The following is a 15,326-nucleotide window of genomic DNA, read 5'->3' on the forward strand; positions in this document are numbered from 1 at the left end:
CTGCCTGTTTAACCATCTTTAACAAAGTTGTGCTTATATTTTCTCTACATTGTTGTCCACCATAATTACACTCATTACAAGGGTAACTTAATTGAAAAATTAATTGTTTAAATGATGGTATAATGATAGTGATATGGCACTACAAAGGTTGTCAAGGACATTTAAGGACAGAAAAGTTCATTATAACTCATTTAGCCTATTAGTAGTACACTTAGGATACAAAATTCACAAAAAGTGTTTATTTGTGAACATTATCGTACCTAGATGAGCAAAACAAGCAAGTAGAGCTTGTTTGTTTTTAAACAATATTAACCATTTAATATTTTCCATATTAAAAGGAATTTTTGTTCTAGAGACATGTTTTAAAACGGCTTCTATTTCTTGCCGCTGAACAACAGAAATCTGACAATAATGATTACCATTTTTTATAAAATTTCCAGCTATACTACTGAAACCAGCAACAGATCTTGAAAAATCTCAGGTCTTGAAGCCTTGAACACACAGGTATCAGTGATTCAGTGTGCACACTTTATAATGGTAAAGAAAATTAATATAAATTAATTAGATTATAATTCTTACCATTTCATTGGAGTGCAGTAAGTGCACTATTCTGTGCTTCTGAATGGCTGTATTTAAATATGTTGTGTTTCATCTGGTGCAAACAGCCCAATTGCTTATCACTGTGTATCTCCTTAAGTAGCGTGTTGTTTTGACATGGGGATACAGTTTAACCTGCTCAGCTAATGTTTACATTAGTACTATCTATTTATTCATTTTTTTCGGCTTAGTACCTTTATTAATCTGGGGACGCCACAGCAGAATGAATCGCCAACTTATCCAGCACACGTTTTTACGCAGCAGATGCCCTTCCAGCTGCAGCCTATCTCTGGGAAACATCCATACACACTCATTCACTACGGTCAATTTAGCCTACTTAATTCACCTGAACCACATGTCTTTGGACTGTGGGGGAAACCAGAGCACCCGGAGGAAACCCACGCAAACGCAGGGAGAACATGCAAACTCCATACAGAAACGCCAAATGACCCAGCTGAGGCTTGAATTAGCAACTTCTTGCTGTGAGGCGACAGGACTACCTACTGCGCCATTGCATCGCCCTCGTAATATTTATATTATTTGCTAATTAATAACCACCACAAGTGGAACTCTGAATCCGGGTCTAAAAGGCTGCTATTGTCCACGGGAGGTGGCATTTCGGTCACGAACACATCCATTAAGAGCCTTCCAGACTGAATGAATCAAATATGCTGTTTTCCACCAAGGCAACTCGCGGTCCTGAAATATAATTGGCTAAACAGCCATTTGGTGGGTTAAATGACCAAAACCAAGACAGACATTCCAGCACATAACACACATTTTCAAAGCAGAATATCTGACTTCAGCATTGTTTTTAAGATATACAAGAATGTTCACTTAGCATGTTTCTTAAACATCTCAGGGTTCAACGCTAAGGATTTTTTCTACTGGCCCGATCGGACCAGTAGTTCCGATTTTTACTTGCCCTGCCAATATTTTCACTGGTCCTAACAAAAAAAAAAAAAAAGTTAATAGCTATTTCTTAGCCACAAATTAAAAACAAAACATGTCAAAATTTATGAGCAAAATTCAAAGTTTTTTGCAAACAAAAGTAGCAAAATGTGCAGATATTTTTTTGCAAAACATAAGATGGCTGATCTGCCAAACTGACGGCAAACTGTACAAAACATCACTTAATTTTTAGTCGTGGTGTACCTTGTAAATGTCTGCTTCCAAGACGTTAGAAACAAATGTTTTCCTTTAGCATCATCACTTGATGTTGCCGCCTTGTTGCTGTCTCTTCGCTGTACTAGTTGTTAAGAAAAAAATAACGTGCTCACATCCAATCAGATAAGAGGAAATGAGCATTTAAAGGTAGCATTTGAAGGCTTAAACACAAACTGTTTCTTGATTCTGACTGTTTTTGCACGCAATTGACAAATAGTCACAGGCAAATTAAACTTTAGTGACAGGACATCAGTGGCCCGATCGGGCCAGTAACGATCCTGTCTACTGTCCCGAGCATCTCACACGCTGGGACCGGGCCATCGGGCAGTCCTTACTGTTAAGCTCTGCATCTGCAATCATGTTATGGTATTTTTATGCTTTAAAGGAGTCAAAAAAATGTACACACAGCACCTTTAATATACTTAATTCTGATGCAAATTATATCAGGATTCACATTTTAAAAATTATTCTGTTTAAGTCTCTCCAAATTAAAATCGCTATCTAATACCATTTACGTAAAGCAGGGCAAAATTATATGTTTAACAGTTTAAAGTGCTACTGCAATATTGACATTTTGAAGCAACTTCTCTTTAAGTAAATGTCCATGAGGATCAACGATAACAGAATTTTTATTTTTGTGTGAACTAACCCCTTTATTATCTGATCTTTAATAGGTTTGCACATCTAGATGCTTTGAAATTTTATTCTATTTTTATTTTATCTTTATTATGGTAAAGCCCCTTGGATAAACTACAGTTGGATGAAATTGTGCTATATAAAAAAAAGTTTGCCTTGGCTTTGCGTTAAACAATCATACAGTATGCCTTCCAGTATCATACTTTTTATGAGAAGCTCTAGATTTTAATAATGAAAAATGCAAATGGCGGTGAGCTGCGAATCAATTATAAATTCAGTATGCATACCTCATCAAATAGACTGCGGGAACAGCTTTCTGTTATTAGAACTCAGCACGCTTGACTATTTTATGCAAGCGCAAGTCAACATTAGATTTCTAGCCCCCTAATGCAATATTTAGTGTTAAATGCACTCGCATGACATTGAGTTTCATATCTTCTGCAATATGCAACAGGGCAAGATAAGTTTGCAACATAATTTGATTGCTAAAAGCGGAGCTCCGGGAATCTACCAGGTGCTTTATGATACGAGGAGGACCGTTTGGATGCTGAACTGTCACGTTGTCACACCGATGGCAGTTGTAATCCTAATCAACAGGATGGCTCTCTACAATTCCAATGCAAGCTCAAGTCAGCACACGGGTGAATGCATTCCTGTAGGTCTTCCATTCTATGTGTGAAGAGGGATTACTGAAATGAAAAAGGTGGGGAAAAATTATTGTGCACGGTGCTAATGATTATGATTACAGGATGTCAAATTGGAGTGTTTTATTTTTTCTGGGGAAGTGGAGGTGAAATTGAAAGCACCAGGATGACATTCGCAGACAATTCAAACTGAGAAGCTGGAATGGATCGATACACCTCTAAACTGTCTCCTGCTGTTGATTACAGTGCGGGGACGTTCCTGCTGGTGATAGGCAAGTGCAAATTTTCATACTTTTACATTTTATGCCTTGATGACAACCCTAAGAATTACAGCTAGGAATGCATGATAATGCATTAAGCCAGTGTGTGTTAAGAAGTTTCATAGCCTTTCTTTATGAGGTTGTAAAATCAGTCCGATCCACTTTGAAAAATGCATTTATTTTAATGAGACTTCTATGAGAAATGTAATCATTTGCGCTAAACGCGCCTATATTATTCTTGCAGTTGTCATTGCATTTGACTGTGCACTTAAATTCTGTATTGTATGACGATTTTATATGCAAGAGATTGGCACACACGTCACGTCTCTTTTGCTTTACACAGTTTGATACTTCTGTTATCACCAGACACCAGCACTTTCCTCGTCCAAGAGGCGGCATGCAATAGCAAATCACAGAATACTCCATGACTCACTCTCTGGCTTGATAGATGGCAATCCTTATAATTATAGCCATTTTATTTTTGTCCAAGTTGAAACAATCATTGACTACTTTGGTGGCAAGGTTAAACAAAATGCAAACAACTAATAATATCAAAATGTCAAATCCTTAAACTAGTAGGCTTTTATTGATAGTTACATTTACAACCCCACAACATTTCAAGAGTTTTCTCACATATTTGTTGGCAAACAGGTGATCCTCAGCCCATCTTTGTTCCTAAAGGACTGTACAAAATCATAACTACAATCACATTCTGACTCGGCATTGGACAATAATCGGTTTCAAGGTTTACTGCGGTTTAGAAAAGTTTTCTGTGTTACTGTTTAAAAGATAAAAGTAAGGTTTGTTTGTTTTTTTTACATGTTTTTTATATTTGTACATGTATTTGGTTTTTAGAGCAACAATATCTCCAGCAGAAAAGGAACCTGCACATCAAAAGCTACTGGCCCGAAATATTTCAAATGTTTCTTAAAATCAAATAGATTGGTGTTTAATGGGTTGTTGTTGTTTTATTAACAAGATATTTAAAAATATATATTTTCGAGCAATAATCAAAATACCTTGATACTGTGAAACCGTGATATTTTTATCTAAGATTTTTTTTATAATGTCAGAATCTTTATTTGTAACCAATTTACCTGATTACTAGTCCTAAATTTCTCCTGTCTCAACTTTTTTGGAATGTGTTGCAAGAACCAACTATGGTTTATTAAAAAATAAATAAATATAAAATAAAATAATAAAACAATAATAATAATATGTCATGAGGAACAAATTTAACAATGTTTGTTGTAATGTCTGCAAAGAAATACAAGTCGAAGTAAATTTAGAAATCACTACTTTGTTTTTTATTTGCATTTTCCATGCAGTCCCAACTTTTTCTGATTTGGTGTTCTATTATTAATTTTTTGTGCCTTAAATTATGGAATGTGCAAGTTCTTGATACATGAGTAAAGGGCCAGTTCGCCCAATTTATTGTCATAACTTCATTACCTTCAGTTGTCACAAACCTGTTTGAGGTTCATTCTTTCAGGACTTCACACTTAGCTATTGCTTGATACTAATTGCAGGTTTGGCCTGCTATTCTGGGAGAGAACCCTGAGCTCGGAGATAATTGAGCACAGGGCTCCAGCCTGGTCATTTAGCTTAAAAGAGGGTCTGAGATCAGGTAGTTCTCAAGAGCTTCCCCTGGTAAAGGAGAAAAATGAGGAATGCGGTGGACAGAGGGGCTCTTAAAAAACAAAGATAAGGGAAATAAGGTGAAAAGGGCTATATATTGCAGGCTTGAATTCATTCGATGGCTTTATTGATGACTACAGATGAGAGACCGGCTGTGATCAATCATATCACATGCTCCACTCGAAATTAGTTTATAAAACTTCACTTTGTTCAACACAATGGCAGTTCTATTTTTAAAATTAAAAAACAGGTAACCATTGACTTCCATAGTATTTGTTTTTCTTATGGATGTCAATCAATACAGGTTTCCCAGTTTCTCGAGTTTTTAATGTTTAATCCAAATTAACTGGATTGACACTGGAAATTAATTAATTGATAATTCAATCCATTAAATAAAAAATAACTTGCAGTCCTCTGTATGGAACTTTTTACAAATTTAAATAAATAATTTTGATATCATAACTTTTAACTAGCTAGTCATAAGCTGGTATAAAACAAGTAGACTTGAAAACACCCCTCTTGAAAACAAGACACTTTGAGAAATGTTGAAAACCAAACAGCTGTTTGAAACTACTATGAAACAATAAACGGTTTCAAGGTTTACCATGGTTTGGAAGAGTCTTTTCAAGAGGTTTTAAAACATTACAAATTTCCAGCAGTATATGAAAGGTGGTTGTTGTTGGGTTTTTTTACAACCGTTTTATTTAGTTTTTTAGGGTAACAGCATCTCCTCATCAAAAGCTTCTGTTCACCCCAAGAATCAGCAAACTTCTGAAAAACAAATTGCTTATAAACTTCAATCATAAAAATCATAAAACATCCAAGCATGTTATCAGGGCTGAACTGGGGCAAAAAATAAAATAAAAATTCGGCCCTGGCAATTTGGGCTAGAGCAGCCCACTACATTTAACTAAAATGCTATCTATGTGTGCATGTCCAATATGCTTATCAACTCCTATTTTAATAAAACAAAGAAGCCATATATATGAAATAAATAAACAAATAGATACAGACATTTATCTCAATTATATTTTTGTATACCATCCATAAAGATTTTTGTTAAGTTCTAAAAAAATACACTATTCATTCATTTATTTTCCGCCGCCTTAGTCCCTTATTTATCAGGGGTTGCCACAGCGGAATGAACTGCCATCTATTCAAGCATGTTTTATGCAGCAGATGCCCTTCCAGCCACAACCCAGTATCGGAAATCACCCATACACACTCATTCACACACACACTCATACACTTCTGTGTTACTGTTTAAAAGATAAAAGTAAGGTTTGTTTGTTTTTTTTACATGTTTTTTATATTTGTACATGTATTTGGTTTTTAGAGCAACAATATCTCCAGCAGAAAAGGAACCTGCACATCAAAAGCTACTGGCCCGAAATATTTCAAATGTTTCTTAAAATCAAATAGATTGGTGTTTAATGGGTTGTTGTTGTTTTATTAACAAGATATTTAAAAATATATATTTTCGAGCAATAATCAAAATACCTTGATACTGTGAAACCGTGATATTTTTATCTAAGATTTTTTTTATAATGTCAGAATCTTTATTTGTAACCAATTTACCTGATTACTAGTCCTAAATTTCTCCTGTCTCAACTTTTTTGGAATGTGTTGCAAGAACCAACTATGGTTTATTAAAAAATAAATAAATATAAAATAAAATAATAAAACAATAATAATAATATGTCATGAGGAACAAATTTAACAATGTTTGTTGTAATGTCTGCAAAGAAATACAAGTCGAAGTAAATTTAGAAATCACTACTTTGTTTTTTATTTGCATTTTCCATGCAGTCCCAACTTTTTCTGATTTGGTGTTCTATTATTAATTTTTTGTGCCTTAAATTATGGAGTGTGCAAGTTCTTGATACATGAGTAAAGGGCCAGTTCGCCCAATTTATTGTCATAACTTCATTACCTTCAGTTGTCACAAACCTGTTTGAGGTTCATTCTTTCAGGACTTCACACTTAGCTATTGCTTGATACTAATTGCAGGTTTGGCCTGCTATTCTGGGAGAGAACCATGCTTGGATGTTTTATGATTTTTATGATTGAAGTTTATAAGCAATTTGTTTTTCAGAAGTTTGCTGATTCTTGGGGTGAACAGAAGCTTTTGATGAGGAGATGCTGTTACCCTAAAAAACTAAATAAAACGGTTGTAAAAAAACCCAACAACAACCACCTTTCATATACTGCTGGAAATTTGTAATGTTTTAAAACACACTCATACACTACAGCCAATTTAGCTTATTCAATACACTATTCACTCAGCCTATATTACATAATAATAACAAAAACTGCCTGCTGATGCATGGGAAATTCTTCAAAGAGAACAGTGTACTTCATAACTCATTCATTTTATCTTAACAATGAAAGCATAATATAATATCAAAATGAAACAAATTTTACTTATGATTAACAGACACCAAACAGCCTTGTGTAGCTATATATTTATATGACTTCATCATCATCGTCATCTTCACGCTGCATATTTATAACAAAACAAGGCTTCTAATATAATTGCCTCCTTTAATTTTCATTGAAAAGAACAAACTTTACCACGTCTCTTTTGCAGAAATATTAGTTTTAATAATCAATATTGGCCATTATAAAAGTATAACGTTCAATAAATGTATACGATAAATGGAAGCAATCAGTCAATGTGCAGAATCAATATACGTGGTTACATAAATTAATATATTAACTTATCTTTGCACTCAGCCAAAACAGAGTTACCTGAGAACATGTGATTCAAAAGACCGTAGATTCATTAGCTAGAGACAACAAGATGAATTCAATATCACGTTAAACAACTATAGTAAGATGAGATTCAACAGTAGATCTTTGATGAACTGTCCTACAAGCACTATACTCTCACCTGATGTTATGCTCATCCGCTGACCTACTGGCTGCAGCTCTTGGCAGAGTGTGTGTGGTCACGTGATTTGCGTTTTTAGCCGTGTACTAGTATGAACGGACAACTTATTTTAGCACCGCTAAATTAAACGCCAGTGTGTTTCCTGCAATTTTCCTGCGCCTCCCTTCCGTTTCTTCTCTCTGACTCGACTATTTTGACAAACACACGTTACACACAGATGATACACGCTTACACAGAGCCCAAAATAGGAGTTTGTGATTGGGCCAGCCCAATGTCAATAAAGAAAAGAACCAATGGGCTGCAGAGTATCACATGGGCCGGCCCCGTCTGTCTGTCTGAAAATAAAGCACCTTATCACACAGATCACGGCATCGTCAATTAATAAGGCAGAAAAAAAACGAAAGGCTGCTAAGCCTTTTATGGGCCGATCAGATCTAAGACGACGATCAGCCCGGCCCAAAAGTACATCGACCCAGCAGAAAACTGCCTGATCTGCCAGATGGCCAATCCGCCCCTGCATGCCATAGACCTGAACAGTGCGGAGGTTGACTTTATTTCAAGAAAGATCTTCAAAGATGCCTTTTTAATTTTGTAAAGAAATCTGTGTTTTTTAACTTAGTGATATTAAGTCAATTATTTATTATTTAGCGTGACATGCATGTTTACTGCTCCAAAATATTATAAATGTTTCTTAAAATAAAATATATTGTGTTCAATGGGGAACAGTTGTAATCAAGATACAGTGTAACCAAAATATTTTATCCAAGGTTATCATACCGTCACAATCTTATATAGAAGATGATCAAGCCAGTTCTGCTAACGGATGAACCAACTAATAACTTCCTGATCTCATTCAGACAATCCAGAACGATGACATTAAATCAAGCAGGAGATTACGTCACTGCTACATTCTGACTTTAAATATTATTAGCAGCGATGTACAGAGAAATAGCGAAGATCCATGGAAACCAGTCTATTTTTATACAATAATGGGTTATTGAAGACAAGATGAGTTACGTTCATAGGTGTAAATTAAAATTCCCAGGCAATTAACTATGTAGCAGGTGCTGAAAGCCACTACGCAATTTGGGTTAATGAATCTCTTGTATAAGATTGATGCACTAAACAGACCTCTGCATACCAATACAGTCTGCACATGCTCTAATAGATGCACTTCTCTTCTTGACGTACAATCTCTGTCACCAGCTCTTTAGCATCAGTTTTCATCAGCACAGATATAAATAGGACTATTATGCTCTTTTCAACATAAAAGATTCTCCATAGCACAAATCACAAAATGGGCCTCCGTAAACTCTGGATAAAATGTATTTTTTGTTCTACACAAAGTATAAACTATTTACAAAAATAGTCAAGTAAAAAGAGTAAAAGTAAAGAATAAGGCTCATTCTCTCACTATAAATGGTCTGTTTAACTATTTTCTCACCAGTGAAGTGCTCAGTTTTTCCAGTTACAAAGTCCACCATGTAAATAGCAAATGGACTGAAACTGACTGAAAGGAAATGTGGAGATGAGACTCTGATTGGTTTATTCTCAAAACACACCCATAACTCACTAAGAGAAAAGCTCAACCCTGTAAGACTTTGCGCCACGGGGCAGAGCGGGTTTTTCCGTCCTTAAAATAGTAAAAGTTCATTTGGACAAGCCCTTAATGCTTTTGCGCGCTGGGCTTTGCGCCTAGATCGTCAAAATAGAGCCCTATGACTTTAAGTGATTTAAGATAAAATCATTTAATAGACTTCAATTAACTTAAAATAATTTTGTTAAGTAAATGAACTACATTGTTAAGTCTTCTACTACTACTAACTTAAGGCCCAATCCCAATTCAAATTTTTCTTTCTTCAGGAAATCACAGATCGCAAAAATATCATGTTATTATAACGAAATATTGTGGCAATAAGATCCTAAGTGCACTGTGTATTTACACCGTGGCCATATTCATCTAAACACATGAAAACAACTTTAACATCATACCAGACACTATAAAAAGCACATTCCCATTAGACTTTCCTGAAAAGGTATTCGAGTGGCACATTTGAACTTATGTTGCGGGACTACTATACTGGAGTTATAATTATGGATTATAGAAAGCAAAATTTTGCACTTTTTTATTGTTTTATTTTTAAGCATGACCCTAAAACACAAACAACCTTATGAATGTATTAAAACATATGCTTGTTTGTTGTAAAAAGTGGAATAATGCCAAAACAATACTAAATTTTTGCATCTCCAGACTCGTGTATGCAGCCATGTTGTCATTGCAGCCGGTGTATGTGAGAAAATTTTCGTATCCCTTTGATTTCTAGTGAGGTCCTGGAAAATCTCTATTTCAAAGGCTATCCAGCTCTTACCCTTAGCTCTATGCCTTAAAGCTAAAGACAACTGGCTACGCATAAACCCCTTCACATAAATGCACAAAAAGAGGGGTACCGATAAGGGCTAAATTTTTGTCTTAGTTCTGGCAAGCATGCACTCGAAGTGTTTGCTTTTTAATTTACCTCGAGTTTGTAAAGAGCTGGGTAAAAGTTTTTTTTTTTTTGTGCACGGAATGGAATAAATTACTAAAAGATTTACAAACGGTTAAAACTGTGTCTTTTGGTGAATTAAGGCATTATAAAGAGAGTGGTATTGGAAGCATGTGATTGTTTTCGTTGAGAGAATTGATGAAATGTTATGAGGTGTTCCTGTATTTAGAAATTGTTTTACTGTATGGCTGTTACCTTGGTCAGGTCTCTCCTGTAAAAGAGATTTTAATACTCAATGAGACTTCCTTGTTAAATAAATAAAATAGAGTCAACTTAGTTTGTTATAATTGGTTTACTCACTTTTTACACTAAAGTAACTAATCACTTTTTATAGTCTTTTGTTCTATTGTTTAAATATTTGGAGAAAAGATTCCATTCATTCATTTTTCATTCAGCTTAGTCTCTATTTCAGAGGTCGCCACAGTGGAATGATTTGCCAACTATTCCAGTATACTGCAAACCAGTACTGGGAATCGTCCATACACACTCATTCTCACACATACATTTATACACTATGGCCAGTTTAGTTTATCCAATTCACCTATAGCGCATGTCTTTGAACTGTGAGAGAATCCGGAGCACCCAGTGGAAACCCATGTAACACGGGGAGAACATGCAAACTCCACACAGTAGTGCCAACTGGTCTAGCTGGGACACAAACCAGTGACCTTCTTGCTGTAAGGAACAGTGCTAACCACTGAGCCGCCCAAAAGATAACACAGTAATATTTATAATATATATTTAATACATTTATAGTATAATACCTCCAGTTCCCATGGGGAAAAACATCATACCAAGATAAAAAAAATAAAAGTGGATTAGATCATTTGGAGCTAAAAAAATGTTATCTTATCTCATTTGAAGGTCAAAAGAATAAGGTCATTAAATGCGCTCCTGCTATGCCCTCAGGGAGGCTGAGTCACAATACATATCAACACAATACATGCATTATGACTTTAAATGTCTACATCTATAGCCAAGTGAAACTGTGGTATTTACTGTACAAGAGTTAGCTAAGAGTTCAACCTCTGCACATAGTTTTGCTTGAAAGAAACTATAGAATTATTATAATTACACTAAAATTATAGTGTGATCATAATTATTGTAAATAAAATGATATAGTGTGATTATTTTTTACCATTAGAAGCTATGTTATAACATGACTGTTGCCACACAACTGTGTTTAAACCTTAAACAAGTGATTTTTGCATAATAGGTCCCCTTTAATACAACAGTAAATAAATTCTGGAACATTTTTGATTGGACACATTAGCTATGTTTCCATCCACCGATTTTTGTGAATTTTGTATATGTGCACAAAAAAATGGTTGATAGAAAAGCCAAGATGTGCATAAATTTATAAAATGTGCATGAAAAACATATGCGCTTAACTGAGATAAACTTTTTATCCGTTAAGAAAAGATGCGCATAAACTATGATGGAAACATTTTTACCAAACAAATTCCAGTATGCACATTTAAAAAGTCATGTGATTTTGCTATAAGAGATCATGTGATGATAAAAATGTGTGTGAATATATAAACCAGCAGGCTGAGCACATTGTTAAACATCTGAAATGTTGTTTTGGTCATGCCTTAACCATTTCAGTATTAGTGTTATTATATTATTAATCACCTCCAAAACTGTCAAGAGTGTCTGTGCTCCACATCAAACGCCTTTAAATGCCCCCACACATTCATTATGTGTCGGCATCATCTTCTAAGACACAATAGGGATGGTATCCTTGAGGTTTTAATGATATTACTACGCTTATCGATACCACTTATCGGTTCAGTACTTTATCGACTCTCTTATCAGTACTTTTTGTAGTGCTTTTTTGTGGAAAAAACAACAAACAAATTGCACAGAATTAGAAACACTTAATTTTATTATTAAGCTAATGTAAAATAAAACAAAACGAATAATAGTAAAACAAAACAAACAAAAAATTCCTGTAAAATAATGTATAATAGTTTGAAGGAAAATGACTTTAACCATTCTTCTGGAAAAAAATCAACATGTCTGCCTTTTCTGGGAGAAGTCAGGGTCTTTCTTGGTTTACTGTGCTCCCTGCAGTTGAAAATACATTCTTTGAGATGCAAAATGAGGCTAAATGAGATAATATTTATGATTTTTCATTAACGCATTTATATAAATGAGTTAACGGTGTTTTTAATACAATTTTGGAGCATCTTGCGATGTAAAGATTTTTTTTATAATTTCTTAATTAGCAAACTTTATTATTAGGCTATTGTAGGCTATATTTTTAAATACAGGTGATATAATAACATTTTTAATGTTTAAGATTTATCTAGGCTACTGCAGAAATGCTAATTTAATTGTAACCGAATGTGTGTTTATTTAACTATAATAAAATACTAATTTAGGTGATTGACAGCTGGCATAACGATGTGGATGATGTAACATTACCATTAGTTGCCAGGCAGTCACATACTTTTCGAAACTTTTCATTGCAGTTAAAGCACTTTTTAAAGATACTTTCACTTGGCCAGATTACTTGTGTTTCTGCTTAAACAAGAAAACAACTTGTTGCATTTGTTGCAATTGGCATTGTTGCTGTTGACTCGGGAAATACAATTTGGTTTACTCCGCAAGCTTATGAGCTGTGTGCACATGTGTCGCGAGCTACCTGTGTGCTTAGCGCGAGCTTCCTCTGAGTGAACAAACACAGCCGAGAACTGTGAAGGCTTTTATACTTGACGCGCCGGAAACACGAGCATTTCTCATGTGAGATTGCCAACTGTGCAGATAAATATCAAACATGGCAATTTAGAAAAGGTTGGTCAGTTAAATTAAGCTACTCTAAGTAATGTTTATTCAGCAATAATTCCAGTACCGATAACATAACCGTTAACATCATAGCTTATAGATACTTCTGTCTTTTATAATGTAGCACTGATACCGATAAAGTACCGAGTTTCGGTATCCATCCTTAAGCCCCATTCACATGGGCATCAGTGCCAAAGCTTCCCATTCACTTTGAATGGGTGACATCAGGCGTTGCCGAACTTCATTGTGGATACGTTGGCACCACTACAGAGGCGTTGCTCGCTGCAGAAGTTGGGACTTGCTCAACTTTTCAAGTGGCGACGGAAGTGTTAGCGAATCAGATCGCTGTATGCAAATACACCAGCTCAGACTGTAGCCTATTGCTGACTAATTTCATTGGCTAACGTTGCTATGATGATTGTGCAGCCCCAACTTCAGACACACCCTCTGTCAAGCGTTGGCGCTGAAGTCCTGTGTGAATGGGGCGTAAGTCGCAAGTAAGTTATTAAATAAAAAAAAGATTCACACAGCTTCTTCTACCGCAGCCGATTATGTTGATCATTGGCGCCAGTTAATCAGAAAGTGGCGAATTTGTTCTCTTTGACTCATTGGATGGAAGCGCTGCTTTATTTGCACAACTTATATGCGATATTCCAGTTTTGCGCATTAAAGTTAATTTGCATATTTGGACAGAAGCATAGCTATTGACTACCTGTAGATCATAACTAGGAATTTCAATGATTTTTAGCCAGGTTTTAGGTTTTAGTTATAATACTCCTAAAATCATTCTGCATAAATCCGCAGATTTTTACTACACTTCTGCGCAGAAATAGCAAAAAATGTCCACAGATTCTGTCTGACCCTAATCATAACACACAAAACTGCCTCATTATAGGGTATAGTTACTGGAACACTGTTGGTTCCGTTCCCCAATTCAGGAAAAGTAATTGAAAGCCAGTAATTGAAAAATCCAAAGATCACATCAGCTTCTGAGACCATTTATAATACACATCATTCATTTCACACTTCTGTGACTGTAATGCTCGGCATTAAGTACAAGATCACACTAACGGATAAGATCAACAATATTGGGCAGTTTTCATTATAGCTTAAATTCAGCATCTCATCAGTGAAAAGGAAAACCTAACATCTATGAGAAACATAAAATGAATTCATTTAGTATACTTACCCATTGCTTGGTTTTATTTTATGTGTGGATAATTGGTTGTATAAAAAAAACTGTCAGAAACATAAATCTGCAGCCACAGTTTGATATGATGTGTTAAACAGTGAATTATTATAATTTCTATCCATTTATGCAGGGAATTGACTATCCTCATAAAAAGTTCTATTAAAAACTATTTTTAAAAGCACAGTGCTGTTTGTAACGCTAACCAAGGACTTAAAGGTGCAGTAGGTGATCTGCCAAAATGCTAAACGGTTAGCATAAAGAAGTTTCAAATATAACCCCTCCCCTGCCATCCCTCCTGAAATCACAAAACGCGCTCAAATATACATTTGCTGACAGACAATTTGGGCTACATATCAGAATTATCAGCAACAATATTTAATTGGATGAACATTTTATTGTCTTATGCCTTAACCAGAATATAAAAAACATTTAGATCATTTACTTTAATCATTCCTAGTGGAATGTGAAGAGGCTTTCAACCAGCACCACAAAAAATGTTTCTGAAGACAATTACCTACTGCACCTTTAATGTTCTTTAATAGTGTTGTATTAGCACCACCTACAGGCAGGCAGAAAGTTAATCAGAGTAATCATTCTGTCTATTATTTTTGTTTTCATGCAGCTCTGTTTTATGTAGCATCATTTGTGATTCTGGTCTATGACTAAATTGTTCGAAATTGAGATTTATACATTGCCTAAAAGCTGAATAAATAAGCTTTCCATTGTGACACACAACTGTTTTAAAATCTAGAATCTGAGAGTTCAAAATACTGTGAAAATTCTGTGGAAAGTTGTCTAAATTTGGCAGCACGGTGGCTCAGTGGTTGGCACGGTTTCCTCACAGCAAGAAGGTCGCTGGTTTGAGTCCTGACAGGGTCAGTTGGCATTTCTGTGTGGAGTTTGCATGTTCTTCCGTGTTTACGTGGGTTTCCTCAAGGTGCTCTGGTTTTCCCCACTCAATCAAAA

General features: G+C 35.2%; 2 protein-coding genes across 30 annotated transcripts in view; one reads left to right on the top strand and one right to left on the bottom strand.

The window, feature by feature from the left end:
* The window catches only part of runx2b (RUNX family transcription factor 2b), a 284,262-nt gene that overhangs the window by 255,688 nt on the left and 13,248 nt on the right, over positions 1-15,326 (bottom strand). The gene's annotated exons all lie outside the window — the stretch shown is intronic.
* The window catches only part of opn8a (opsin 8, group member a), a 39,532-nt gene continuing 26,916 nt past the window's right edge, over positions 2,711-15,326 (top strand). The window contains exons 1-2 of one of the 2 annotated variants that reach the window (XM_068215358.2): positions 2,711-3,103; positions 3,186-3,316. In XM_068215358.2, coding sequence (XP_068071459.1) covers positions 3,247-3,316 — 70 coding nt within the window. In that variant the 5' untranslated portion in view covers positions 2,711-3,103; positions 3,186-3,246. Of the gene's footprint in view, positions 3,104-3,185; positions 3,317-15,326 lie in introns of those variants that run through there. The other variant, NM_001316947.1, reaches the window with a different exon arrangement.

Source organism: Danio rerio, chromosome 20 (assembly GCF_049306965.1).
Source record: "Danio rerio strain Tuebingen ecotype United States chromosome 20, GRCz12tu, whole genome shotgun sequence".
NCBI lineage: Eukaryota > Metazoa > Chordata > Actinopteri > Cypriniformes > Danionidae > Danio > Danio rerio.